The sequence below is a fragment of the Ruditapes philippinarum genome, unplaced genomic scaffold, assembly GCF_026571515.1.
Source record: "Ruditapes philippinarum isolate M1 unplaced genomic scaffold, ASM2657151v2 ctg4739_1_1_1_1, whole genome shotgun sequence".
Classification (NCBI taxonomy): domain Eukaryota; kingdom Metazoa; phylum Mollusca; class Bivalvia; order Venerida; family Veneridae; genus Ruditapes; species Ruditapes philippinarum.
The window spans coordinates 1-27,835 of record NW_026865122.1 but is presented as its reverse complement, the minus strand read 5'-3'; the positions used below and the strand labels follow the sequence as shown (position 1 = coordinate 27,835).

General features: G+C 35.9%; 1 protein-coding gene across 1 annotated transcript; it reads left to right on the top strand.

The window, feature by feature from the left end:
* Nucleotides 1–1,600: 1,600 nt before the first annotated feature.
* Nucleotides 1,601–24,497, top strand: LOC132727922 (probable ATP-dependent RNA helicase DDX56; the record flags this gene model as incomplete). Its single annotated transcript, XM_060713516.1, has 10 exons — nt 1,601–1,778; nt 5,227–5,388; nt 5,781–5,861; nt 6,762–6,835; nt 7,368–7,538; nt 8,468–8,558; nt 15,807–15,871; nt 16,519–16,623; nt 23,817–23,888; nt 24,384–24,497. Coding segments are annotated over exons 1-10 (1,004 nt in total), but the record flags the coding sequence as incomplete, so codon positions are not given.
* Between the last annotated feature and the right edge of the window lie 3,338 nt (nt 24,498–27,835).

The following is a 27,835-nucleotide window of genomic DNA, read 5'->3' as shown; positions in this document are numbered from 1 at the left end:
TAGTCAAGCTCAATCATTATGGCATCAGAAACCATACTCTGAAGTGGATTGAGGCATTTCTCACAGGTCGCACTCAGCGCGTAGTTGTTGATGGAGCAACGTCCGACCCAGCACCCGTTATCAGCGGAGTCCCCCAGGAAAGCGTGCTCGGACCCATACTCTTCCTGGTCTTCATCAATGACCTGCCACTTCATGTCACGTCTAAGGCCAGACTCTTTGCTGACGACTGTGTGGTATACCGGGAAATCGCCACTGAAGAGGACTGCCACATTTTACAGGATGACCTGAAGAAGCTGGCATTGTGGGAGAAACGCTGGGGCATGAGTTTCCACCCAGAGAAGTGCAGCATAATCAGGGTCCACAGGAAGAGGAACCCCATCATATACCCGTACTCCTTGAAGGGCCACACACTCGAGATAGACTCGACAACCAAGTACCTCGGAGTCCATATGTCTGGAAACCTCTCCTGGAACCAACATGTTGACAAGATTGTGAAGAAGGGCAACAGTACACTCGGCTTCCTTCGACGCAACCTGCGCATCAGCAACGAACAGGTCAAGAGCACAGCCTACATGTCACTCGTGCGACCAGGCCTTGAATATTGCTCCACCGTCTGGAACCCTTATACCAAGGACCTTACACGCAAGCTCGAGATGGTCCAGAGGAGAGCTGCAAGATATGTGACGAACCGTTACCACAACACCAGCAGCGTATCCTCCATGATCCAACACTTGGAGTGGGAGACATTAGAGTCACGACGGACCAAAGCCCAGCTGACCATGATGTTCAAGATCACCAATGACCTTGTGGACATACCAGTCAGCGATTATCTCACCCCTGCCCCGAGCCGCACAAGAAGTGACCACTCCAAGAAGTTCCATCTACCATCCACATCTACATCGTACTACAAGAACTCCTTCTTCCCTCGTACAGCCACAACGTTACGTGGAACAGCCTACCTGCCTACGTTGCAGAGGCCCCTGACTTGGTATCCTTCAAGCAGGGGCTATCAGCCCTCACATTCTAATCCGCCTTAGGGGCCCAGTTACAAGTACCCACTAGTGATATCCAAGGCTGTGCCGGCCGCGGCCACCGTAACCGGAGAGGTTTGGGTTGAAGAGGCGAAATGTAGCTGGCCAGACTTTTTGTCTATATCTTTTCCTTTTGACATATCCAACCTCTTCTAACTTTCTATCATTTCTTGTATAATTCCTTTTCTTGACCTAGCACCACCCGTCGCGTTATAATCAAGTGTGATTGCGCCGGCGTACAATGTAGATGTAGATCATATATATCTTCATTAAAATGTGAAGCTTCTATAGCTAATTCATGTAGCTTGATATGTTTGTACATATCAATTTTAAATTTAAACCAATCAAATTGTGGCAATCACTTATGCCGCAGTTAAAATCTGTAACATTTTACAGTACGACAGTATGAAAATGCGTATTGGGTGATGAATTGCTTAAACACTGTGAGTTTTTTTGTTTTTTTTTATTATTCCTGAAATATTTAGTGGTGTTCAATCTGATATAAGATTTTTCCGGATGCTAAGAATAGGGAAACATGTGATGTTTACTTCCGGAACAATTGGTTCCCGTTCTTGCACTCTACTCGTGTAAAGAAAAAAAGGGGAACCAGTGTAATTTTGTCAGAAATTAAACATATTGAAATTCATAAAGTTTACAAAATAGAAAAGTTTAATCATCATGGCTGAAGAAGAGGATGAGACATTCTTAGAGTTCCACGAGATGGGAATCGATGACAGACTGTTGAAGGTTTTATGATTTGATGAAACTGTTTTGTAACCAATTTTCGCGACGCAATATCAATTTGTTTTGTTAACTAATTTACATTTACTAAATTTGCTAATAATTTTAGTACATTTCACATAATTACTGACTTTTAAGTATTGAGTTACTCAGGAGTCTGTTCTTGTTATATCAAAATTATCTCATTATACTAGGAAAACACATCTTTTTGTGGATAACTACATGTACTTAGTCCAACTAATTGTCCTGTGTGACGAAATTTTGTGCTATTTTGCTATTTTGTGTCAGGGCAATGTCTCGCCTCTGCGAACAACATAATAAGTACCTTTACTGTGGTGAAATTTGCGGGTTTTTTATATGGTTTTGACATAGATGCGAGATTTTGACCCAAACCGAAAATATAGATCAAGTAGAATGTAACTTTGGCACGTCAATATATTTTGACTAAATAACTACAATGCCACAATTTTTACACTCATTTCCAGGACACTTTTCATTTGGAGGTGGGGCATTGATCAGCAAACTTTTTTTTTTTAAATTTACATAGCGGCATATAACCTATATTACAATTTGCAACTTTACAACTTACAAATTTAAAGGGACTCCACTGAGGTTTTTTTGACATGATGGTACTAAAAATATTTTTTCCAGATAAATATACCATTTCAAGGCCTTTTTACCCTTCTTTGCTGTAGCCGGTATCCGGCTTCTTCCCCAAGCTGAATTACTACCCTTTTTCCCCAAAAACAGTCAAAAATTCCCCTTTTGCAAATATTTACCCTTTCAAAAGAAAGATAAATGAAGGACAAACATTCTCACTTAAAAATAGATTGTTGTTTCGTCCAATGAATGCTAATATTAAATATAATAATTCAATTACCCACTAGAGGGATACCTTTATTTAATACAATTGATGTTAACTCACAGCCTCAATCTGATATTGCAATTTTCCAAAAACAGCATGGGAAAAACCTAGTCTGGATTGCTTGTCCCTGTTACTACGTCATCGCAGAATAGTAGGCATGGAACCAGACTAGAGAAAAGCCCTGCTTCTCATTCTTTAGTGAACTGGTGATATTTTACAACAATGTGCGACCGATTTACGATGTTGCTAATGTAAACAATCACAAAAGTGGCGTTCATAAAAGAACAAAATACGATCGAGTGACATTTTGTTATTGTTAATTAAAAATTTGAAGAATGAATTTGATGACCCTTCTGTAAGTGCAAGAGTACCTAATGCATGTTTCCGCTCTCAAGCCCAAATCACTGATCCAGAACTGTCAATAGATATTGTTATTTTTAGTTATTGGTGTCTGGAGGAAATTTGAATATGAGTAATTTTGAACCCTTTTTAGCTCGACTATTCGATAAGAATAAGTAGAGCTATTGTAGTCAACCGAGCGTCTGCGTCCTCGTCGGCGTAACCACTTATGTTAAAGTTTTTGTAATACCTCAAATATTTTCAAAGTCCATTGACATATGGCTTTGAAACTTTGCACACTTGTACACCATCATGACCCCAACCTGTAAACAGGAGGAGGTAACTCTATCAAGCATTTTGACAGAATGATGCCCCTTTTTCGACTTAGAATTTACGTTAAAGTTTTTGTAATAGTTCAAATATTTTCAAATCCATTGACATATGGCTTTGAAACTTTGCACACTTGTTCACCATCATGACCCCAACCTGTAGACAGGAGGAGGTAACTCTATCAAGCATTTTTTTTACTATCAAGCACTAAGAAAAGTGGACCGTTGCTGTCCTACCGACAGCTCTTGTGTTAAAGTTTTTGTAATACCTCAAATATTTTCAAAGTCCATTGACATATGGCTTTGAAACTTTGCACACTTGTTCACCATCATGACCCCAACCTGTAAACAGGAAGAGGTAACTTTATGAAGCATTTTGACAGAATTATGCCCCTTTTTCGACTTAGAATTTACGTTAAAGTTTTTGTGATACCTCAAATATTTTCAAAGTCCATTGACATATGGCTTTGAAACTTTGCACACTTGTTCACCATCATGACCCCAATCTGTAGACAGGAGGAGGTAACTCTATGAAGCATTTTGACAGAATGATGCCCCTTTTTGGACTTAGAATTTACGTTACAGTTTTTGTAATACCTCAAATATTTTCAAAGTCCATTCACATATGGCTTTGAAACATGTTGAAATATTATACTCTTCTAGAAGTCTCTCCAATGCCTATAACTGTAATATGGATTTAAAGAAAAAAATTGCCTTTTATTTTACTAAGAAAATTTAACTTTTAATCAAAGCTTTTTTTACTATCAAGCACTAAGAATAGTCGAGCGTTGGTGTCTTACCGACAGCTCTTGTTTATAATCCCAAAGACCTTGTATGGCATTGTCCGTCCTTTCCGCACGACTGAAAAGAAATAGGGGGTCATCAAACTGTAAACAGAACCATCAACAATGGAGTTCATTCAGTAACAATAGAAGAAGAGGCTAATAGGCCTCTATTGAACAAAAGAAATTGCCCCTTACCCCAGTTTAGTCGCATGTCAGTTTGTAATTCTGTCCATAGACAATTTGTTTCAAAGATTTAATTGACTGTTTATTTTTAAGAGAAATTATTGGTTTCTGCGGAATAACTTTTAAAGGATTTCAGTGATTATGTTTATATTTAGCATGTAAGTTTGTAATATTAAAAGACAGGTGAGGCAATTAAAGTTGCATTTTTGCTGCAATCAACTCATTATTTATAGAGCTATGCCCATTTCTAAGCAATTTTTTAAAGTAAAATTATTGGTTTCAGCAGAATGACTTTTTAAGGATTTCAATGATTCTGTTTATTTTTGTCACACAAGTGTATTGTATCAAAACACATGTTAAGTTTTAGTTTATTGAAAGAGTAATTTTCTTTTTCCAGCAATTTTTCTGTTAAATGTGTTAATATTTGGCATGAAAGTACATTGTATGTAATATCAAAACACGACTTAAGACTGAATTTCTCTACAATCAGCTAGTTGCAACCTTGATATAATTAATTTATTTTTTATTAAAATGAAATTAAGTCATGTCAAATCTTCTAATACTTTTATGTGTTAATGTGCTACCTCGAAAAAAAATTAGACGCTATTTTTCTTTTACATTTGATGGTAAAATCATAATCTGAGCCATTTACAACAATTTGTTATCTTTCTTAAAGCACATTTTGTCCATGATACCTTTTTGTAAATTTGCCATGTTTGTTCAACACTTACTTTATATACAGAATATTATATTTGCTATATAAAACTTTCATATACAGAATATCATATTTGCTATATAAAACTTATAGTTATAGACACACTCTTAAATCCGTTCCAGGAAACAACCAATACTAAACAATGAGTGTCAAAGTTCTTATAGGGTTTGAACCCCAGGGATCACTTGGGGACACCACCAGATTTGTTTTGTTTAATTAACCAATCTTTCATTTTCAGGCCATTTCCAAGCTAGGCTGGTCAAGTCCTACTCCAATTCAGGAACGTGCAATTCCATTGGCTCTTGAAGGCAAAGATGTTTTAGCCCAGGCCCGTACTGGATCAGGAAAAACTGGTGCATTTGTGATTCCAGTTATCCAGAAAATTTTAGCTTCAAAACAGGTACTGGTATTTTAAAATTGTAATGACTTTCGCAAATACTTGTTCCTGCAACATTTGTTTTTTTAACATTTTTTTTTTTTTCAATTTTACATAATGTGGGAATATACATGTATTGGCATTTAATTATTTTGAAAATTATATCCGGAATAAAGTGTCTCTAGTGTTATGCACTTTGGTAAAGCACTATTTGCACGTTCTTTTACTTTGTTGAAATATGAAAAATAGCCTATGCCTCCAGTACAGAGCAAGGCCAGCCTTCAAATCCATACAACCTGATATCCCCAAATTTGATGGCTGTGCCAAAAATGATAGCTGGACAAGTACATATAAGAAAATCAGCTGGTTAAAAGTTAAAATAATGAATTTAAAGGTTCACTGTTTATTTATTCCAGATGGCCACAGAACAAAGTGTTAAAGCAATTATACTAACACCTACAAAGGAACTGTGTAGCCAGGCCCATAAAAACATACAGGTATTAAAAAAATGTCGTTGAGTTGTTTTTTTGTTTTTATTTAATACAATAGAAGAAAGTTGATAGACATAGTGACATACATGTAGAACTTGATAGTATTTTAAGATTATTTTTTTTAAGTAAAAAGCTAAGTTTTAAATATTAAAAATTTTATTTGACCATTAAATGAAAGTAAAGCAATGTGATAAAATTTCTAGTATAGTCAGTATTGAGAATAATATTGTGGTATCTCTTGTGGCTTTAATTATGATATAAGTAAGAGTTACTTCCCTTACATTATTAAATAACTATAAATGCATTCATGCAGCCCTGTAAATAGCCTTAAGAAAGAAGAAACATTTTTCTGCCCACAGATCAGGAAGCATTTATAGGTTTGTTTTGCAGTAACAAGACTGAGATTAATTTGAGCTAACTGCTTTGTTCATTATTATTAAATAACCATTGAAGTTTTTGACTTGAAACTTCACTAGTTTTGTAATTGGTAGAATTAAAAACAGTTATCTGTATAAGGTATGCTTATACTCAATCTGATAAAAATCAGCTCCTAAGTAATGCTACACTAGGTGACCTGATGATCACCAATTTGAGGTCACCTCATGACCTTTAAATAATCCAAACCTGTGGTTGCTATTGTCTTCTTAAAAGTGGATCAGGAATGAGTACATGAATTTCAAAAGTTTAAAGGTATTACGTGTCAAAGAAATTGGCAGCGCCAATATTTTTTTATAAATAACTTAAGAATGCTAAACAGAGTTATTTACAGTCAACATGTGAACAGAAGATCTTTAATTGGGTCACATTCTACTGATCAGAAGGCTGCATGGGATTTATACTAGTGAAACAAGTGATCATGACAGCTAGGGTTCACAGGGTTCATACATTTACTTTATTTCATTTCAGGAACTAACAACTTCGTGTTCACGTGAAATTAGATGTGTTGATATCTCCCCACAAGTACCATTACCTACACAAAGGTGGGTTATGTAATCTGATCTTTCCTTCCTCCGAAATATTCAGATTTTATTATATTTTTGGTGTATTTTGGTATCTTCACTTAGCAATTATTGCCTCTCCTTTTCAGGGTCATTTCCAATATATTATAAGCCTAAGATAAGATAGAAATCTCCCATCTCCATGAAAACTGATAAAAATCTTTTACATGTTGGTGCTTTAATAATATTTTCCTTCATATGTATAAAGTAATTTGAAAAATAACCTAAATTAGCTGTTTATATTGATTTTTTTTCATACTTATCACTTATATTATATGCATATACAAGTTTGACTCCCAAAATAGCTGCCACTTTTGGCAAGGGAGGTAAATATTGTAAAAATTGTGTACAAGCAGATATAACATTTGCATTATGATAAATATAAGTAGGTTTTTTATTAAGTCTTTCTAATGTATCTAAATAATGTGTCTATACTACTTTAAGCATGCATCATAATTATTTTTAAAACCTGGATGTTTGAAATTTGATTTTTCACTTGTTAAATTTGTTTCAGACCGATGTTATCTGAAAAACCGGACATTGTCGTCTGTACTCCAAGTCGTCTGCTAGCACACATTGAGGCGGGAAATTTAAACATTAAACAGTCATTAGAAATGATAGTAATAGATGAAGCTGATCTCGTCTTCTCCTTTGGCTATGAGGATAATGTTAAAGCCATTCTCGGGTAAATTGTTTATCAACCCTGAATTTCTTAAATGGACTTGTCCGGCAGCCAATTTTGGAACTGTCCATTATACATTTTAGAGATATCAAGATGAAAATTAGAATTTTGGCCATCGACAGTAATGAACCTTGTCAGACTAGACAGATTTGCTGGCTTACCTGACTATACTGGTGGCAAAGGCTAATTACTTTGTGGTTCTAGAAAGATTAGAAGTTTTTCTCCCACAAGGAACTACAACTCATGAACATATTAGATATTGGCATGTTAAAGTTGTGTCCCTTGCATCATAAAAAGCTAAGAGATAGGAATATGTTAAACTCATAGTTGAACTATGTATTTCATAAAGAACATACGGTTTAACTTTTTACAGAAGTAAGTGGTACTGACTTATTACTTGTATCATATCAGAAAGTGCTGCACAAAGGGATCTTTGATAATAAAGTCTTAATGCCTCTATTAACTGTTATGGAGAATGATGGTAATATTTAATACACTAAAAAAAAATACATAAGCGCTTTTCTTGCCTGAAGTATGCATCTTATACAGTACTTCAGTGTTTTATAATTTATTTTTCTTTCAAAGAAACTGGTAGCTTCTTTCTTTTCACGTGCAAGTGCCTTGTCTTTTGACAAGTATGTTTTGATAATGAAGCTACTAGGGCCTTCATTACAGTGAACTTTTATTAAATGGGGTCCCTGAGTCAGGCATATTTAAAAAGTGCAACAAAGCCCCAAAATTGCAATTTCTTTTTCCACTCATCTGTATTTTCTTCCCTATTATTGAATACATGGGTGCACAGTTTTTATGCATCTTTGATGTACTAGGGACTTTATAAATACATGTACATGTATTATTGCAATTTATGGTAATTTATTCACAGAATTTGAGCAATGCATTATCTTGTTTATAATGTTCTCTCTATATTTCAGACATATGCCAAAGATTTACCAGGCATTTCTAATGTCAGCTACACTCGGTGATGATGTTAAAGCCCTAAAGAAGATGGTTCTACACAATGCTGTATGTATTAATCCCTTATCACCCCAAATATATAAAATGGACTTGTCCAGATGTTCGTTTCTCATACTAGACATAACCATTTATCATTTTTAGGGGAAAATTTTATAAGACATACTGACAATATAGCAAACAGTGCAGACCATGATCAGTCCATAAATATGGGCCAGCTGATATTGATTTCTATTGATCACATGGGTAGAATCTGTTGTAGTCATAAGCTAAGAGTTATAATATCATAAGAGCTAAATGATTCAAAACCACTAAATCTTCATCTATCTGCACATGTTAATCAGTCTATATAGAGATTTGATCAATGAGATTATATCATGTGTTTGTCTGATAGTTTGTTTTTTAAATAAAGTACAAAGACGGCTTAATGTATTAAAACAACAGGAAAGGTTAAAGCTGGATAAGGAATGTCTTAGGTATACAGTCCTAGGGTAGAAGTTCTTAGTTACTTGCAGAATAATTAAATAATTTATTAGCGGATAAACTTTTGGAACCAAAAGTTATTAGCCTTTGTCACCAGTATAGAACTAAGTCAGTCTGCTCTTCTGTACAGTTAGACCAGGGTCTATACTGTTGGTAGGTCAAATTTTGTATTGTCATATTTGAAATCCCTTTACTCTCAAACAGACTGTTCTAAACTCAGAGCCGGACAAATATGAGCCGCGTCTCAACATCCGCGCAGTCTGATCAGGATCCTGGCTGTTTGCTGTCAGTTGCTCCACTTGTAATAGAGTTGGTAAGCAAACAGCATGGATCCTGATCAGACTGCGCGGATGCGCAGGCTGGTCTGGATCCATGCTGGTCGCAAACCCACTATGTTGGTTTTGTCGTGATGTGGCTCATATAAAGAAGTCAAGCAGGTTTTTAAGGATAAGTACTTATGTAAAATCCAGGATTCAATGTAGCTTAGAAGATAATTGCCAGCCAGAAAGTGTCACTAAAGTAATGTACAACAAATCACAAGAATTTCCCTAGCCATAATACATGTATTTCTAAGTGTTGGTAATATCTTATATCATTATGTTATGTTATCTTGTGCTTGCGGTTTTTTGTGGTTGTTTGTTTTAAATTTCTTTTGATAAAGAGTTTTAAGAGCTTTAAAACCCAGACAGCAATGTTTTAGTAGAGGAATGGTTTTCTTTTGAAAGTTCATCGGGTATTATTTGATAATGAGTTCTGGTATGCTAGGATTGTTTTGGTGCCAGGAATAGAAATGTCCTTGATTATCAGTCTTTTATATGGTACATTGTAGACCAACTTGGAGTATAAACTGCTAAAAGTATAATTTATTAGTTCTGTTGAAGATCATTGCATAATGTCATACTTTTACAGTGCTAATTCATTGTGCCCACTTCCTTTAAATGGTGCTTTATTTAGACAACGCAATAAGTGAGTGATAATTGTGTAGTTTGACTCACATTTTATAGGGGAATGTCGAGATTCTTGAAAAGTTCATTCGTCTTTTAATTAAAAAGTGGAGTTTTATCATTCGAACCAAGACAGTGGGTTCCAAGTAACATGATACTTACGCAATTTCAGTCCAACTTACAACAATCTTGACGGGGACTTTGGATTCTTTCATGTGAGGAAGCTATCTAGCTAGCTTACAGAATATCGGTGATTCTACAGAGGTGCCCGTTCGTGCTTGAAATAATGCACAGTCTGCGTCCACCACTAAAGCAGGAAAGTCACCATATGACCAATACTGTGTTGATATGACAAAAAACAAGACAAAAAACAAAAAAAATTACAACATGTAAGCGCTTCTCTGCTGAATATATTTTCAGTGAAAATTGAGAAAACCAGAAGCTGAGAAAATCAGAGCTCTTTAAATACCGGACAAATAATTCAGTCTCAAATTTTCCCTTCTCCAAACTATTGACAATACCGGAATCTGTAAAAACCAAATATCGGACAGTTGATTGCGGACTACAAAGTCAATTATATAGACAATTACCCTGACAATACCGGACGATGAAGGTGTGAATAACCTTGTGTACTTATCAATTGGGTTGTGTCTAATACGCTAACTGAGCGGTAACGGAACAATGATTGTCTGATTTGTTTATTATGTCTCTTTTCAGTTTGATTTATTGTAAAGTATACCGTTTTATATAAATGCCAAAATGCACGAGAAATTGATAAGTTAAAACCAGTATAGATAAAAAATAGAGTATTAAATTTGATATTGCGTTGCTTTTTGTATAGTCATTTTCCAAAATGAAAAGACAACGGAAACAACATTTATTGGTGCTAAGCTCTATTCCATGGCTGAAAATAATTCGACTAGAGTTGTCTATTAGTGATAAAGTTAAATTAATAAGAAACAGTGAAACTTTGCCGAGACCTACATGTACTTTATCTGACAAATATGGTATCAGCAATATTTACAACTGGGGCATTGTTATAAACAAACAAGTGAACTATGTTTGTTAAATCATTATTCATTACCCAAATGTATTAAACATATGCAGATGTAATCAGACTTTATTGTTATGAGGTAACTGCTGTTTGTTTAAATCCAAACATTTATTGTCCCCCGCCTTTTCGAAGAAAAAAGGGGGATATAGAAATAGGCTCTGTCCGTCCGTCCGTCTGTCCGTCCGTCCGTCCGTCCGTCCGTCACACTTTCGTGTCCGGTCCATAACTTTGTCATTTATGAAAGGAATTTGAAATAACTTGGCACAAATGTTTATTATAATAAGACGATGTGTCATGCGCAACAACCAGACCCCTACCTCCAGGGTCAAGGTCACACTTGCTCATTCAAGGTCAAAATTGCCTATTTGAGGGTATATGTCGTGTCCGGTCCATAACTTTCTTATCTATGAAGGGATTTTGTAAATACTTGCCATAATTGTTCACAATAATCAGACGATGTGTCATGCGCAAAAACCAGTCACCTACCTTCAAGGTCAAGGTCACACTTGGAGGTCAAATATTAACATAGTCTAATACAGGGTATATTTCGTGTCCGGTCCATAACTTTCTTATCTATGAAGGGATTTTGTAAATACTTGCCATAATTGTTCACAATTATCAGACGATGTGTCATGCGGAAAAAGCAGTCACCTACCTTCAAGGTCAAGGTCACACTTGGAGGTCAAATATTAACATAGTCTGTTACAGGGTATATTTCGTGCCTGGTCCATAACTTTCTTATCTATGAAGGGTTTTTGTAAATACTTGCCATAATTGTTCATAATAATCAGACAATGTGTCATGCGCAAAAACCAGTTGCCTACCTTCAACGTCAAGGTCACACTTGGAGGTCAAATATTAACATAGTCTGTTACAGGGTATGTTTCGTGTCCGGTCCATAACTTTGTCATTTATCAAAGGAATTTGAGATAACTTGGCACAAATGTTTGTTATAATAAGACGATGTGTCATGCGCAACAACCAGACCCGTACCTTCAGGGTCAAGGTCGTACTTGTTCATTCAAGGTCAACATTGTCTATTTGAGGGTATATGTCGTGTCCAGTCCATAACTTTCTTATCTATGAAGGACTTTTGTAAATACTTGCCATAATTGTTAACAATAATCAGATGATGTGTCATGCGCAAAAACCGGTCACCTACCTCCAAGGTCAAGGTCACACTTGGAGGTCAAATACTTACATAGTCTTACAGGGTATATTTTGTGTCAGGTCTATAATTTTTTCATAGATCAAAGGATTGTGAAAATACTTCGCACAAATAGTCACTATAATAAGAGGATGTGTCATGCGCAACACCTGCATCCCTACCTCCAAGGTCAAGGTCACACTTAGAGGTCAAAAATTAACATAGTCTGTTATAGGGTATATTTTGTGTGGAATCTAGAATTTCTTCATTATAAGTTCAAGGGATTTTGAAATAACTTGGCACAAATAGTCACAATAATAAGACGTTATGTCATGCACAACACCTGCTCCCCTACCTCCAAGGTCAAGTTCACACTTAGAGGTCAAAGCTTAACATGATAGATTTTTAAATTCCGTGTTTCATTTTATTTTTTTAACAAATTTATTGTTACATTTGCAGATCTAGCATTGATCATAATTTTGGACTGAATGTCCTGAGATCCATACCTCAATCTTTTGAAATAGCACAATTTTATGCTTCATATAAAACTCCCGGGGCGGGGGACGTTGGTAACTCTGTTACAAATTCTTGTTGTATTTATATGCAATAATGGGACAAAAACAAATAAAACATATTTTATGGTATTTTTATCAATTCTTTATTTAGCAATATACGTACACACAATCATGAAAATGCAAAAATACAGCATCCTTTGTAAGTCATTGCAGGCTGTCCAGCGTCCCTAAAATTCCTAAAAAATCCTAATTTTTTTCAGTTTGGCTAAAATTCCTAAAAAAGTGAAAAATTCAAAGGGAATTCCTAAAAATGCCCTATTTTTTCTCTGAAATTCCTATTTTTTTTATCTTTTGTTATAAACATACTTATGTATAACTTGTAACCCTGCCAAAATGATCACAGACATAACAAAGTCGACCATGTTTTGAACATGGTCAAAAAATGATTTGGCCATGATTTGCCAACTCAAAATTGGTGACATTGAAATGGTTTCTTTTCAACTAAAAGTTACTTTGACTATGTCCGTAACATTGCTATTTTATAATCAAAGCAGTTGTTGATAATCATGTTTACAGTTAAAAGCAAAAACACTTCCATATCATGGTCCTGAAACTTAAATATCATAATCATAAGAGGTCAACTTATTCTGGAATATTTTGAAACTGTTTTTGCCAACTCCAGATATCATGAATTTTATGGGTTTTTTTTCCCAAATGGCTGAAGTGGTCCATATATATCATATCATATTTGAAAATAATCATTATGAAGCTGTTGTAACACAATCTTAATTAAATACAAGTATAATTAGTTGTCAAAAATTAATGTACAATTTGTTTACTCACAACTCTTGTATTTAAATCTGCATAATTTTAAAACAACATTGTAAAGTACTAAATGATTTAACATAGACTTTGCAAAATTAACCCTGTCCCTCATACTTATTTATCCTTTCCGATGCCTCTGTAGGAGAAATTGCTTATTTTGCCCCAAAGTTTTCAATTACATTCAATTCTTGTTCTTTCATTCATAGGGTGCAATTTAGGAAAAGGCATACTCATATAATTTAATCACACTCAAAATAATTTTGCCAGATCACTAAAATAAAGTTCATTTCCAGTTACCATGTACACACATTTTGCAATTATATGATCTAGATAAACTGCAATTGAATGGTCTGTGTGATGAACTTTTTTGATGTGCAATTCTGTTAGTTGATAATAGATGCTTCCCATTTGTTCAAATGACTTTTCTAAGGCCAATGGCTTTTCACTTCCTACTTGTAAAAAAAAATTCATTTTACCATATTCAAAAGCTGCATTGTGCATGAATTTCACTGTAGAAGTATTACTTTTAGACACTCATGGTTATAACATTCCCAAAACATAGGTAGAAAATGTTCTTTTGACATGTTCAACCATTGCAAAAATATATTTCAAATATGGTTTGAACATGGTTTGACTATGACCATTTCCGTAGGGGATGCAGTTGACCAGTGAGTCCACATTGGTAGACACCTTTGCTCTTACTAAACTAAAGCATTATTTGCAAGTTACTTTTGTTTCAAATATGCAAATGTTTACCCACATCATGGTCTTTTTGGGCCTTAGTTTAGTTATGAAATTCCAAAATTTAGCCCTAAAATTTCTATTATGTACCCTAAAATTCCTAATTTTAGCCCTAAAATTTCTAAAATATTGCCCTAAAATTTGCCCTAATTTTATGTCGGAAGGTGCTGGACAGCCTGTCATTGCTCTGTATATAGGATCCTGAACAGCTAAAGGGGACATTGAAAATACCGGACCGCTGAGAAAACCGGACATAACCCTCGGTCCGGAAGCCGTCCGATTTTCTCAACTTTCACTGTATTAATAAACAGTCTTGTTCAGCAATGACTTTGACAAAGTCTACTGTTGCTTTAAAGTGTTTGTTTGTTTTTGTGTGACAATTTTTGTGTCGCCTCTACGGAGTAGTGGCGACATATAGGGATCACTTCTCCGTCGTCTGTCTGTCCGTCTGTCTGTCCGTCTGTCCGTCACAAAACTTGTCCGGACTACTCCTCATAAACTACTGGTGCAATTTCATCTAAACTTTACAGGAATGATCAGTACCAAGTCTAGTTGTGCATATTGTCAGCATTTTCCGGTTCAATGATTTTTGTTAGAGTTATGGCCCTTTAATAATTTTTATTTTTAAAGTTTGTCCGGACTACTTCTCTTATACCACTAAAGCAATTTCAATGAAACTTTACAGGATTGATCTGTAGCTCAAGTCCTTGCGCATATTGCACGGGTTTTCCGGTTGAATGATTTTTGGCCGAGTTATGGCCCTTTGATAAAAAGGTGTTTTTTCTGTGTGTTGCCAGATACACGAAAGCTTGTCCAGACTACTCCTCATAAACTGCTGGTGCAATTTTATCCAAACTTTACAGGAATGATCAGTACCAAGTCTAGTTGTGCACTGTCCGTCTGTCACAAACTTTGTCCCAACATGAAATTGGCCATCATGAGGCCACATGTGATTACTGATCGCTCTTGTTTTTATTCATAACAAAAATACTTCAGTTTATTATACAATTGTATACATGTATTGTTGGGTTAAAATTGCACAACTGTGCAGCCTGGATGAACTTTGTTATTTTATCCAGGTAATTAGTTCTGTTTTAACAGGCAGATGCCTAGCTCAATAAGGAGAACATCAGAATTGTAATACAAGTGTTGTTGGTTCGGCCCTAAGGACATGGCAAAATTTCTTCATTGCACATTAAGTGTTTTGTCATGATTTCTACTGCAAGACTAATGCAGTGAGGGGTATTTTTGCATATGTTGACCTCTTTTTGGTACTTCACGTGGATTTTAAGTGCCATTTGCAATATGTAAATAAATTTCTTTGTTCACTTTACAGTGTTTTATTTTTTAATACATTTTCAAAAATTTTGTGAAAATTATTATGAATCTGGAAGCATGCTGCTTTGAGGGTGAAATTGTAAAATTGCATGAATTTACAGTCTGACATGGATGTATTCTTGTGGCATAGATAAATCTTTTTTACTGCTAGTATTCAAAGTATTATTATGATCAAAAATAATAAAAGCTTGAAAAATTTAGCAAGTTATATAAATACATACAAGTACAACAGATTGCATTATGTAATTACAGGTGATATTGAAATTGAATGAGTCACAACTTCCTGAGACATCTCAACTTACACAGTATCATATAAAGTAAGAAAATTTCTTTTTATATAAACCGAGCGAGTGAATCTATATTCTTTGTCAGTTTTATTGATACAAATGTATTTAGTTTGATTATTTTGGAAGCTATAAGCTTATTGAAAGACTCTTGAATCAGTTTCTGGAATCAACCAGTACTAAGCAATGAATGTAAAATTTCTTCCTCAAGGTAACGATGGTTGCCCCTGACTTGGTCTGAACTCACACGGCCAGCAATCCCTAGATAACTAGTCCTACCAGTTTACCACTCTGCCAAGCGGCCACTGTGTCTTGTTAATAACAATAAAGTCATGATCTATATCAGTCTGTTAGTTTGCCCAACTTATCCCTTACCATGTTAAATATCTGAATAGGACTTGTATATATTTAAACATATGAGCCGTGCCATGACAAAACTAACATAATGGGTTTGCGACCAGCATGGATCCAGACCAGCCTGCGCCTCCACGCAGTCTGATCAGGATCCATACTGTTCGCTATCAGTTTCTCTACTTGTAATAGGGTTTGTAAGCGAACAGCATGGATCCTGATCAGACTGTGTGGATGTGCAGGCTGGTCTGTATCCATGCTGGTCGCAAACCCATTATGTTGGTTTTGTCATGACACGGCTCAGATGCTGTTGCTATGTCTGTTTTTAGGTGCAGTGAAGAGGACAAATTTGCTTTGATTTACGCATTGCTCAAATTGCGACTTGTGAGGGGAAAAACTATTTTATTTGTGAATAATGTAGATAGATGTTACAAGTGAGTACAAGTTTGTGTGGCTCACCATTATAGTTGCTATCTCTATAAAGGGAGATAATATCTTAAGTTAAAAAGGAGATAATTTCTAAAGTTAAATGATATGAGTAATTTTTTTTTCAATGATCTTTAGTCGTTTTGTAAAAAGTCAATAAATTATACAACTTCAAAACTTTTTTTTAAATCATTCTGTTAGATAGTTCAGCTTTGATAATGAAATGCAAACAAACTCTATGAAATAACTTTTACCTCTAAAATTTTAGTCTTTGAGAATGTTCAAGAATATATTGGTTTTAAGTTTTTGATTTAATCTTGATCCAAAGAAAGCTTTTTAGGTTATGTTTTGTACTGGTAAGTTTGACCCATAAAACCAATTACGTTTAAGTATTGTTTAAAGAAATAATCTTGATGCCACTAGGGCTCTAACCCAGAAACTTCTGTTTTTAAAACTGACAACTGTACCATTAGTCACTTGCTCAATCTCTATTCATTGTTTAAAGCTGCATGCCTCAAGATGAGCCAAAAGATTTTAAGTAAAGTAAAATGATTCCAGTTAATATAATTTACATGTGATATGTGATAAATTACCGATTTTGCAGACATATCACCATAATTTTACTGCGAATGGGCTACTTTTTCCATTGTGACCCCTTTTCCGCAAAAATACAATGGACTTTAAGTGCTGTTTGCTATGTATAAATTTCTTTCTTTGTTTCCCTCACAATATTTTACCTGTAAGTACATTTTTAAAAAATTTCATGAAAATTAGCATAAATTTGGAGGCATGCAGCTTTAAAGTGAGAAACAATTATTTTGAAGTTTGACCATTTTTGGCCGGGTTGCACTGGTGCAAACCCGGGTTATAGTATGGTGAATGTTGGGCGGAGGCGGGCGTCCGGGCGGGCGGGCGGGCGTCCGGGCGGGCGGGCGGGGAAAAACTTTCGTAACAGTTATCTCAGCAACTACTTATCACAGCCTCTTGATATGTGGCATACAGCATTGACACATGGTCCCATACTGTGGGATTTGATTTCAGGTCTGTCGCTCATCCACTTCCTGTTTATCCACTTAGTTAAATTAGTTAGATTTTTCGACATTAATGGTCAATGGTAGGAAATTTTCGTAACAGTTTTCTCAGCAACTACTTATCACAGCCTCTTGATATTTAGCATACAGCATTGACACATGGTCCCATACCGTGGGATTTGATTTCAGGTCTGTCGCTCATCCACTTCCTGTTTATCCACTTAGTTAAATTAGTTAGATTTTTCGACATTAATGGTCAATGGTAGGAAATTTTCGTAACAGTTTTCTCAGCAACTACTTATCACAGCCTCTTGATATTTAGCATACAGCATTGACACATGGTCCCATACCGTGGGATTTGATTTCAGGTCTGTCGCTCATCCACTTCCTGTTTATCCACTTAGTTATACCCCCGCACAACAAAGTTGTAAGGGGGGTATACTGGAATCAGCTTGTCCGTCCGGCTGTCCGGCCGTCCGGCGGTTTTTTCTTGTCCGCCCAATAACTTAAGATCTTTGACCATTAGTCTTCATATTTGGCATGGAGGTTAGTCATGATTAGTAGATGACCCCTATTGATTTTGAGGTCACTAGGTCAAAGGTCAAGGTCACAGGGGCCTTGACTTCAAAAAGCTTGTCCGCCCAATAACTTAAGATTCCTTTGACCTACAGTCTTCATATTTGGCATGGAGGTTAGTCATGATTAGTAGATGACCCCTATTGATTTTGAGGTCACCAGGTCAAAGGTCAAGGTCACAGGGGCCTTGACTTCAAAAAGCTTGTCCGCCCAATAACTTAAGATTCCTATGACCCATAGTCTTCATATTTGGCATGGAGCTTAGTCATGATTAGTAGATGACCCCTATTGATTTTGAGGTCATCAGGTCAAAGGTCAAGGTCACAGGGGCCTTGACTTCAAAAAGCTTGTCCGCCCAATAACTTAAGATTCCTTTGGCCCATAGTCTTCATATTTGGCATGGAGGTTAGTCATGATTTGTAATTTTGAGGTCATCAGGTCAAAGGTCAAGGTCACAGGGGCCTTGACTTCAAAAAGCTTGTCCGCCCAATAACTTAAGATTCCTTTGACCCATAGTCTTCATATTTGGCATGGAGGTTAGTCATGATTTGTAGATGACCCCTATTAATTTTGAGGTCATCAGGTCAAAGGTCAAGGTCACAGGGGCCTTGACTTCAAAAAGCTTGTCCGCCCAATAACTTAAGATTCCTTTGACCCATAGTCTTCATATTTGCCATTGAGGTTAGTCATGATTAGTAGATGACCCCTATTGACTTTGAGGTCACCAGGTCAAAGGTCACATGGGCCTTGACTTCAAAAAGCTTGTCCGCCAAATAACTTAAGATTCCTTTGACCCACAGTCTTCATATTTGGCATGGAGGTTAGTCATGATTAGTAGATGGCCCCTATTGAATTTGAGGTCACCAGATCAAAGGTCAAGGTCACAGGGGCCTTGACTTCAAAAAGCTTGTCCGCCCTATAACTTAAGATTCCTTTGACCCACAGTCTTCATGTTTGGCATGGAGGTTAGTCATGATTAGTAGATGACCCCTATTGATTTTGAGGTCACCAGGTCAAAGGTCAAGGTCATAGGGACTTTGACTTCAAAAAGTTTGTCTGCCCAATAACTTAATATTCCTTTGACCCACAGTCTTCATATTTGGCATGGATGTTGATCATGATAAGTAGATGACCCCTTGTGATTTTGAGGTCACTGGATCAAAGGTCAAGGTCATAGGGACTTTGACTTCAAAAAAGTTTGTCCACCCATTTACTTAAGATTCCTTTGACCCACAGTCTTCATATTTGGCATGGATGTTGATCATGACTATAAGGTGACCCATATTTACTTTGAGGTCACTGGGTCAAAGGTCAAGGTCACAGGGACCTTGACAAAAAAAAGCTTTTCTTCTCAATTGCTAAAGAATGTCCTGTCCGCAATGTATTGATTTTGACATTTTCACATTTGAAGCTTGTAGAATACATAACTTAGCAATGCACTGACTTAGTAACCTCAGATTTGGCAGGGAGGTTGTCCTTGAGCTCTAAATGGCCACTGTTGATTCTGACAAAGTGGTATGCGGGGGTATTCACGCGAAGGTAGTGGCAGTTCTAGTTAAATTAGTTAGATTTTTCGACATTAATGGTCAATGGTAGGAAATTTTTGTAACAGTTTTCTCAGCAACTACTTATCACAGCCTTTTGATATTTAGCATACAGCATTGACACATGGCCCCATACCGACGAATTTGATTTCAGGTCTGTCGCTCATCCACTTCCTGTTTATCCACTTAGTTAAATTAGTTAGATTTTTCGACATTAATGGTCAATGGTAGGAAATTTTCGTAACAGTTTTCACAGCAACTACTTATCACAGCTTCTTGATATTTGGCATACAGCATTGACACATGGTCCCATACCGTGGGATTTGATTTCAGGTCTGTCGCTCATCCACTTCCTGTTTATCCACTTAGTTAAATTAGTTAGATTTTTCAACATTAATGGTCAATGGTAGGAAATTTTCGTAAGAGTTTTCTCAGCAACTACTTATCACAGCCTCTTGATATTTAGCATACAGCATTGACACATGGTCCCATACTGTGGGATTTGATTTCAGGTCTGTCGCTCATCCACTTCCTGTTTATCCACTTAGTTAAATTAGTTAGATTTTTCGACATTAATGGTCAATGGTAGGAAATTTTCGTAACAGTTTTCTCAGCAACTACTTATCACAGCCTCTTGATATTTAGCATACAGCATTGACACATGGTCCCATACCGTGGGATTTGATTTCAGGTCTGTCGCTCATCCACTTCCTGTTTTATCCACTTAGTTATACCCCCGCACAACAAAGTTGTAAGGGGGGTATACTGGAATCAGCTTGTCCGTCCGGCTGTCCGGCCGTCCGGCGGTTTTTTCTTGTCCGCCCAATAACTTAAGATCTTTGACCATTAGTCTTCATATTTGGCATGGAGGTTAGTCATGATTAGTAGATGACCCCTATTGATTTTGAGGTCACTAGGTCAAAGGTCAAGGTCACAGGGGCCTTGACTTCAAAAAGCTTGTCCGCCCAATAACTTAAGATTCCTTTGACCTACAGTCTTCATATTTGGCATGGAGGTTAGTCATGATTAGTAGATGACCCCTATTGATTTTGAGGTCACCAGGTCAAAGGTCAAGGTCACAGGGGCCTTGACTTCAAAAAAGCTTGTCCGCCCAATAACTTAAGATTCCTATGACCCATAGTCTTCATATTTGGCATGGAGGTTAGTCATGATTAGTAGATGACCCCTATTGATTTTGAGGTCATCAGGTCAAAGGTCAAGGTCACAGGGGCCTTGACTTCAAAAAGCTTGTCCGCCCAATAACTTAAGATTCCTTTGACCCATAGTCTTCATATTTGGCATGGAGGTTAGTCATGATTTGTAATTTTGAGGTCATCAGGTCAAAGGTCAAGGTCACAGGGGCCTTGACTTCAAAAAGCTTGTCCGCCCAATAACTTAAGATTCCTTTGACCCATAGTCTTCATATTTGGCATGGAGGTTAGTCATGATTTGTAGATGACCCCTATTAATTTTGAGGTCATCAGGTCAAAGGTCAAGGTCACAGGGGCCTTGACTTCAAAAAGCTTGTCCGCCCAATAACTTAAGATTCCTTTGACCCATAGTCTTCATATTTGCCATTGAGGTTAGTCATGATTAGTAGATGACCCCTATTGACTTTGAGGTCACCAGGTCAAAGGTCACATGGGCCTTGACTTCAAAAAGCTTGTCCGCCAAATAACTTAAGATTCCTTTGACCCACAGTCTTCATATTTGGCATGGAGGTTAGTCATGATTAGTAGATGGCCCCTATTGAATTTGAGGTCACCAGATCAAAGGTCAAGGTCACAGGGGCCTTGACTTCAAAAAGCTTGTCCGCCCTATAACTTAAGATTCCTTTGACCCACAGTCTTCATGTTTGGCATGGAGGTTAGTCATGATTAGTAGATGACCCCTATTGATTTTGAGGTCACCAGGTCAAAGGTCAAGGTCATAGGGACTTTGACTTCAAAAAGTTTGTCTGCCCAATAACTTAATATTCCTTTGACCCACAGTCTTCATATTTGGCATGGATGTTGATCATGATAAGTAGATGACCCCTTGTGATTTTGAGGTCACTGGATCAAAGGTCAAGGTCATAGGGACTTTGACTTCAAAAAGTTTGTCCACCCATTTACTTAAGATTCCTTTGACCCACAGTCTACATATTTGGCATGGATGTTGATCATGACTATAAGGTGACCCATATTTACTTTGAGGTCACTGGGTCAAAGGTCAAGGTCACAGGGACCTTGACAAAAAAAAGCTTTTCTTCTCAATTGCTAAAGAATGTCCTGTCCGCAATGTATTGATTTTGACATTTTCACATTTGAAGCTTGTAGAATACATAACTTAGCAATGCACTGGCTTAGTAACCTCAGATTTGGCAGGGAGGTTGTCCTTGAGCTCTAAATGGCCACTGTTGATTCTGACAAAGTGGTATGCGGGGGTATTCACGCGTAGGTAGTGGCAGTTCTAGTTAAATTAGTTAGATTTTTCGACATTAATGGTCAATGGTAGGAAATTTTTGTAACAGTTTTCTCAGCAACTACTTATCACAGCCTCTTGATATTTAGCATACAGCATTGACACATGGCCCCATACCGACGGATTTGATTTCAGGTCTGTCGCTCATCCACTTCCTGTTTATCCACTTAGTTAAATTAGTTAGATTTTTCGACATTAATGGTCAATGGTAGGAAATTTTCGTAACAGTTTTCACAGCAACTACTTATCACAGCCTCTTGATATTTGGCATACAGCATTGACACATGGTCCCATACAGTGGGATTTGATTTCAGGTCTGTCGCTCATCCACTTCCTGTTTATCCACTTAGTTAAATTAGTTAGATTTTTCAACATTAATGGTCAATGGTAGGAAATTTTCGTAACAGTTTTCTCAGCAACTACTTATCACAGCCTCTTGATATTTAGCATACAGCATTGACACATGGTCCCATACTGTGGGATTTGATTTCAGGTCTGTCGCTCATCCACTTCCTGTTTATCCACTTAGTTAAATTAGTTAGATTTTTCGACATTAATGGTCAATGGTAGGAAATTTTCGTAACAGTTTTCTCAGCAACTACTTATCACAGCCTCTTGATATTTGGCATACAGCATTGACACATGGTCCCATACTGTGGGATTTGATTTCAGGTCTGTCGCTCATCCTTTTCCTGTTTATCCACTTAGTTAAATTAGTTAGATTTTTCGACATTAATGGTCAATGGTAGGAAATTTTCGTAACAGTTTTCTCAGCAACTACTTATCACAGCCTCTTGATATTTAGCATACAGCATTGACACATGGTCCCATACCGTGGGATTTGATTTCAGGTCTGTCACTCATCTACTTCCTGTTTATCCACTTAGTTAAATTAGTTAGATTTTTCAACATTAATGGTCAATGGTAGGAAATTTTCGTAACAGTTTTCTCAGCAACTACTTATCACAGCCTCTTGATATTTGGCATACAGCATTGACACATGGTCCCATACTGTGGGATTTGATTTCAGGTCTGTCGCTCATCCACTTCCTGTTTATCCACTTAGTTAAATTAGTTAGATTTTTCGACATTAATGGTCAATGGTAGGAAATTTTCGTAACAGTTTTCACAGCAACTACTTATCACAGCCTCTTGATATTTAGCATACAGCATTGACACATGGTCCAATACTGTGGGATTCGATTTCAAGTCTGCAGCTCATCCACTTCCTGTTCACATTTATGGTCAATGGTAGGAAATTTTTGTAACATTTTTCTCAGAAACTACTAATCACAGACTCTTGATATTTGGCATACAGCATTGACACATGGTCCCATACTGTGGGATTCGATTTTAGGTTTGTAGCTCATCCACTTCCTGTATACCCTACTGAATTAAATTTTCGACATTAACGGTCAATGAAAATTTTTTTTCGTAACATCACAGCCTCATGATATTTGGTGTACAAATGCAACCCGGCCTTTTCTGTCTTTGACCCATTTTTACAATAATATTTCTTTATTATCATTTATTATACTAATCCCCAATACTGGTAGTTCCATTTTAAAATAAATTTTTTCCACACAGGTTACGTCTTTTCCTTGAACAGTTTGGAATTCCAGCTTGTGTTTTGAACTCTGAACTCCCTGTAAATTCAAGGTATGTTTATAATTTGTTATGCTTTAAAAAATTATTATTTATAATAAGAAATCCATGAAAAAACAAATATTTGTTCAATATATTGTTATATGTGTTTTTACTAGTCAGATCTATCACCTACAATAGCAAATCTTGAACATTATTTTTTTGTCATTTGATGATGAGTAGGTGGTATTTGTGAATGTGTTTTTTAAAAAAACCTGTACAAGCTGTTTAATATTGATTGATAAAAACAAGGCCATTTACTTCCTGGATACATGGAAACAGCCATTTTTTCCAGTAATAATTAAACAAGAAAATTTCATAGCAAAAAAAATCAATTTCGTAAATGGAATGTTAATTTCTTCCTTAATTCATGAAAATGTTACACGTACATGATATAAATACATGAAATAAATGTAGCATGAAAACCTTGTGTCTGTTTAAATAGTTGTTTACTTATTTATTATTAATATATTACTTATTTATTACTAATTTGTGTATTACAAATTACAGATGTCATATTGTGGGACAGTTTAACGATGGCCTGTACGATTACATTATAGCAAGTGACGAGAACTTGTTGGTCAATCCACAGGACAGACCAGTAGATCCAAGCAAACAGAAAAAGTATAGTCTATAAATCTATTGTCATTTTGGTCATTATTTGCTCATTATTCGGTATGCGAATGCGAAGGCTGGTCTGGATCCATGCTGGTCGCAACCCCATTATGTTGGTTTTGTCGTGACGCGGCTCATTTATAGATTTTAGGGACTTTGGATTGTTTCATGTGAGGAAGCTATCCAGCTAGCTTACAGAACATCGGTGGTTCTACTCAGGTGCCCTTTCATGCCTGAACTTATGCACAGAAGGGCACCTGAGGTCTTCCTCCACCAGTAGAGCTGGAACATCGCCATATGACCTATACTTAGTCGGTGTGACATAAAACCGAAACAAAACAAACTTTTCGGCATCAGTTTGTTTCCAATATACATATTGCACTTAGTTTTGGGACTTTCAAATCAACCTGTCAACAGTTCAAAGTAAATTCTTACTGCACTGATATGTTGACTGACCTTGCTCTGGTTAATGCCCACCATTATCACCGCTAACATTTAGAAAATTATCAAAGAACTGGTGTGTCCCCATTAAGACAGACAGCTTTTGACCTTTTATGGGATATTTAGGTCAGTATCAAAATGACATTTAATCAGATATGATTTCCATATATCTCTAAATAACTGGGAAGAAAGTGATTCCTTGGAAGCTTTAAAAAAAACAGCAAAACTACATCAAAATTGCAGACTCAGTATGCAATATATAATGGTGTTATTCGATCACATGCGCTTTCACCAAAAAAAAGGATAGTAATTTTGCATACATACTATGAATGAAATACAGTGACATAATTCTTATGATTTAAATTGTTTTTTGTCTGCATTATGTCCTTGAAAAGACCTTGTTCTGTTGACAACATACATGCTTATCATATGATACCATATTATATCCATATTATATCATATTTTACTGCATATTTAATTGTTTCATGCCAAGTTTTTTATGGCCCTATTTGTGAAGATATTTAAATGCTTGAAGAATTTTCTGGAGAATAATAAGGTCATAAGTGTTTAGGTTTTATTTTCATAATAACAAAGTGTTAAAAAAACATGGCTAGCATTACTATAGAGTAAGATACATGTAGAGAGGTAGGAACATATTAGTTTTCTAATTGAGCTCGGCATGGCGCTCAGAATTAGCTTGCTTACAAGTATTAGTACACGCCTTTTTTAATAGTCGGAATAATTGCAAAACAAAACTTGTGTTAATTATTTTCAAAAAATGAGCTTATTAAAAGTAATGGAGAAATTAAAATGAAATTGAAAAGGTAAAATTGATTTATTTTGCAAATTTAGTAAATAACAGAATAAATGTCATCTAAGTAACATCATAAAGATATTACAAAGAATGAATAAGTTATAGCAAAGAATGCGTAAATTTCTGCAAAGAATTAGATATAGCAAAGAAAAAGCAAAAGGCAATGACAGTGTTTTTTTTCACTTTTGGGGGAAGGGGGTCGGTGCCCATTGGAGGGGGAAAAATGCAATAGGAGGGGGATTTTTATACGGGTCTAAAATATTGATGTGTCACATGATAAATTTGTTGGGATACCAGGAGTAGCTCCCCTTACCTATATGAAAAACCTTGCTTAACAGTAAGTCTTACAGGCATAAAATAAAGCATTTTTCGGCAGTTAGTTGCAAAAAAATGATATTTATTGCAGGCAGATTTGGGCTGCCATATTATAGGGGGAAATTTCAGCTTTGAGGGGGGAAAAAAACATACTATTTTAAGGGGGGAATAGGGAGAATTTCGCCGAATATTTTGGTGATAAAAAACACTGAATGATGTGTAGCAAAGAATAAATTAAATATCAAAATGAATCAGTTGGCATTAGCAAGGAATCAATTAAATAATAGCATGCTAGCCCATATAGCTCATTTGAGGATTCCCTGGCTGGCCAATTAAAATTACTAAAATAGTGTTTCGGATGAGACCTTAAATCGAGGTCCCGTGTATCTTAAACACTTGGTATGCTAAAGAGCCAGGAGAAGCTTCTGGAATTAGGGCATCTCTTTGTATCTGTATCTTGCATTATCCTCCAAAATCTAAAATGACAAATACTCACCCATATGGGCAACCGGTGGCGAGTATAAATAAACTGGAATACACTCATTAAATATAGAAAAGAATTAGCTAAATATAGCAAAATTCACTTAAATATAACAAGGAATCAAATAAACGAGCAAAGAATGCTTAAGTTTTAGAAATGAATTAGAAACAGCAAAGAATCAATTGCATAAAGCAAAATAAGCTAATATTCAATTACAAGAAGATATTACAAAACCAATTATTCAATGAGATTATGTAAAGAATCAACTGTATGTAGCAGTGATGTGTTAAAAGTAGCTAGTTAAAAGAATCATTTAAATCTTGGATAAGCAAAATGTTGATAATATTGAAGTAGTTGTAGCATAAGCCATTAAATCAATAAAGCAAGAAATCAGTTCAGATGAGCCAAAGAATCAGATGTATATAGCAAAGAATCAATTAGTTTTACATGATATGTAGCTAAAAAATCATCTAAATATACATTGAAAGCAAAATAAAAGATAGGTCTTTGAAAAAATATTCATTTGAAACCAATATGTGGATTACATAATTCCTTTTGGGGTGTTGTGGACGATTGGATAAAGTTGTTCACTTTAGACCACTATCTCTTCACTGCTGTGGGTTAGAATCCCGACGAGGATTTTGGATTCTTTCATGATTGTGAGGAAATTATCCAACTAGCTTACGGAATGTCGGTGGTTCCGCTTGGGTGCCTGTTTGTGCCTGACATAATACACAGATAAGCACCTGAGGTCTTTCTCCACAAGTATCACTAGAAGGCGCCATATGACCTATATTGTGCTGGTGCTACGTAAAGCCCGACCAAATAAAAAACAAGTCGTAATTCATTTTGATTGGAAGGGGGTGGTAGTTTTAATAGCCATAACACACACGCACAAATTAAGATATTTAAGCAAGGTTTGTCCCTATTGTTTTTATCGCAGTAATGGAAAAAAGTCATAAAATTTCCAGAAAATATCGAATTTATCAATTAAACGAGAACATTGATTTCCAGACAAATTGCAGTCATGTGAAGGTGTATAAATTATACTGAGATCAAATTTGTTTAAATGCGTGACAATTTTAGAGAATTGAATCCATGTTTTTACAAAATATAATTGAGTTTTTTAAGAACAATAGAATAACAGGGATGGAATGTTTGTTAGAATATGATGTTGTTAGAATATGATAACTTGAAAACAGTAAATGATCCATTGTTTTTTAGTTAAATTTTGACCATTTCAGGTATGTTTTTAGCAAAAAACAAATGTAACTTGAGTTTTTCTCATTCAACCTA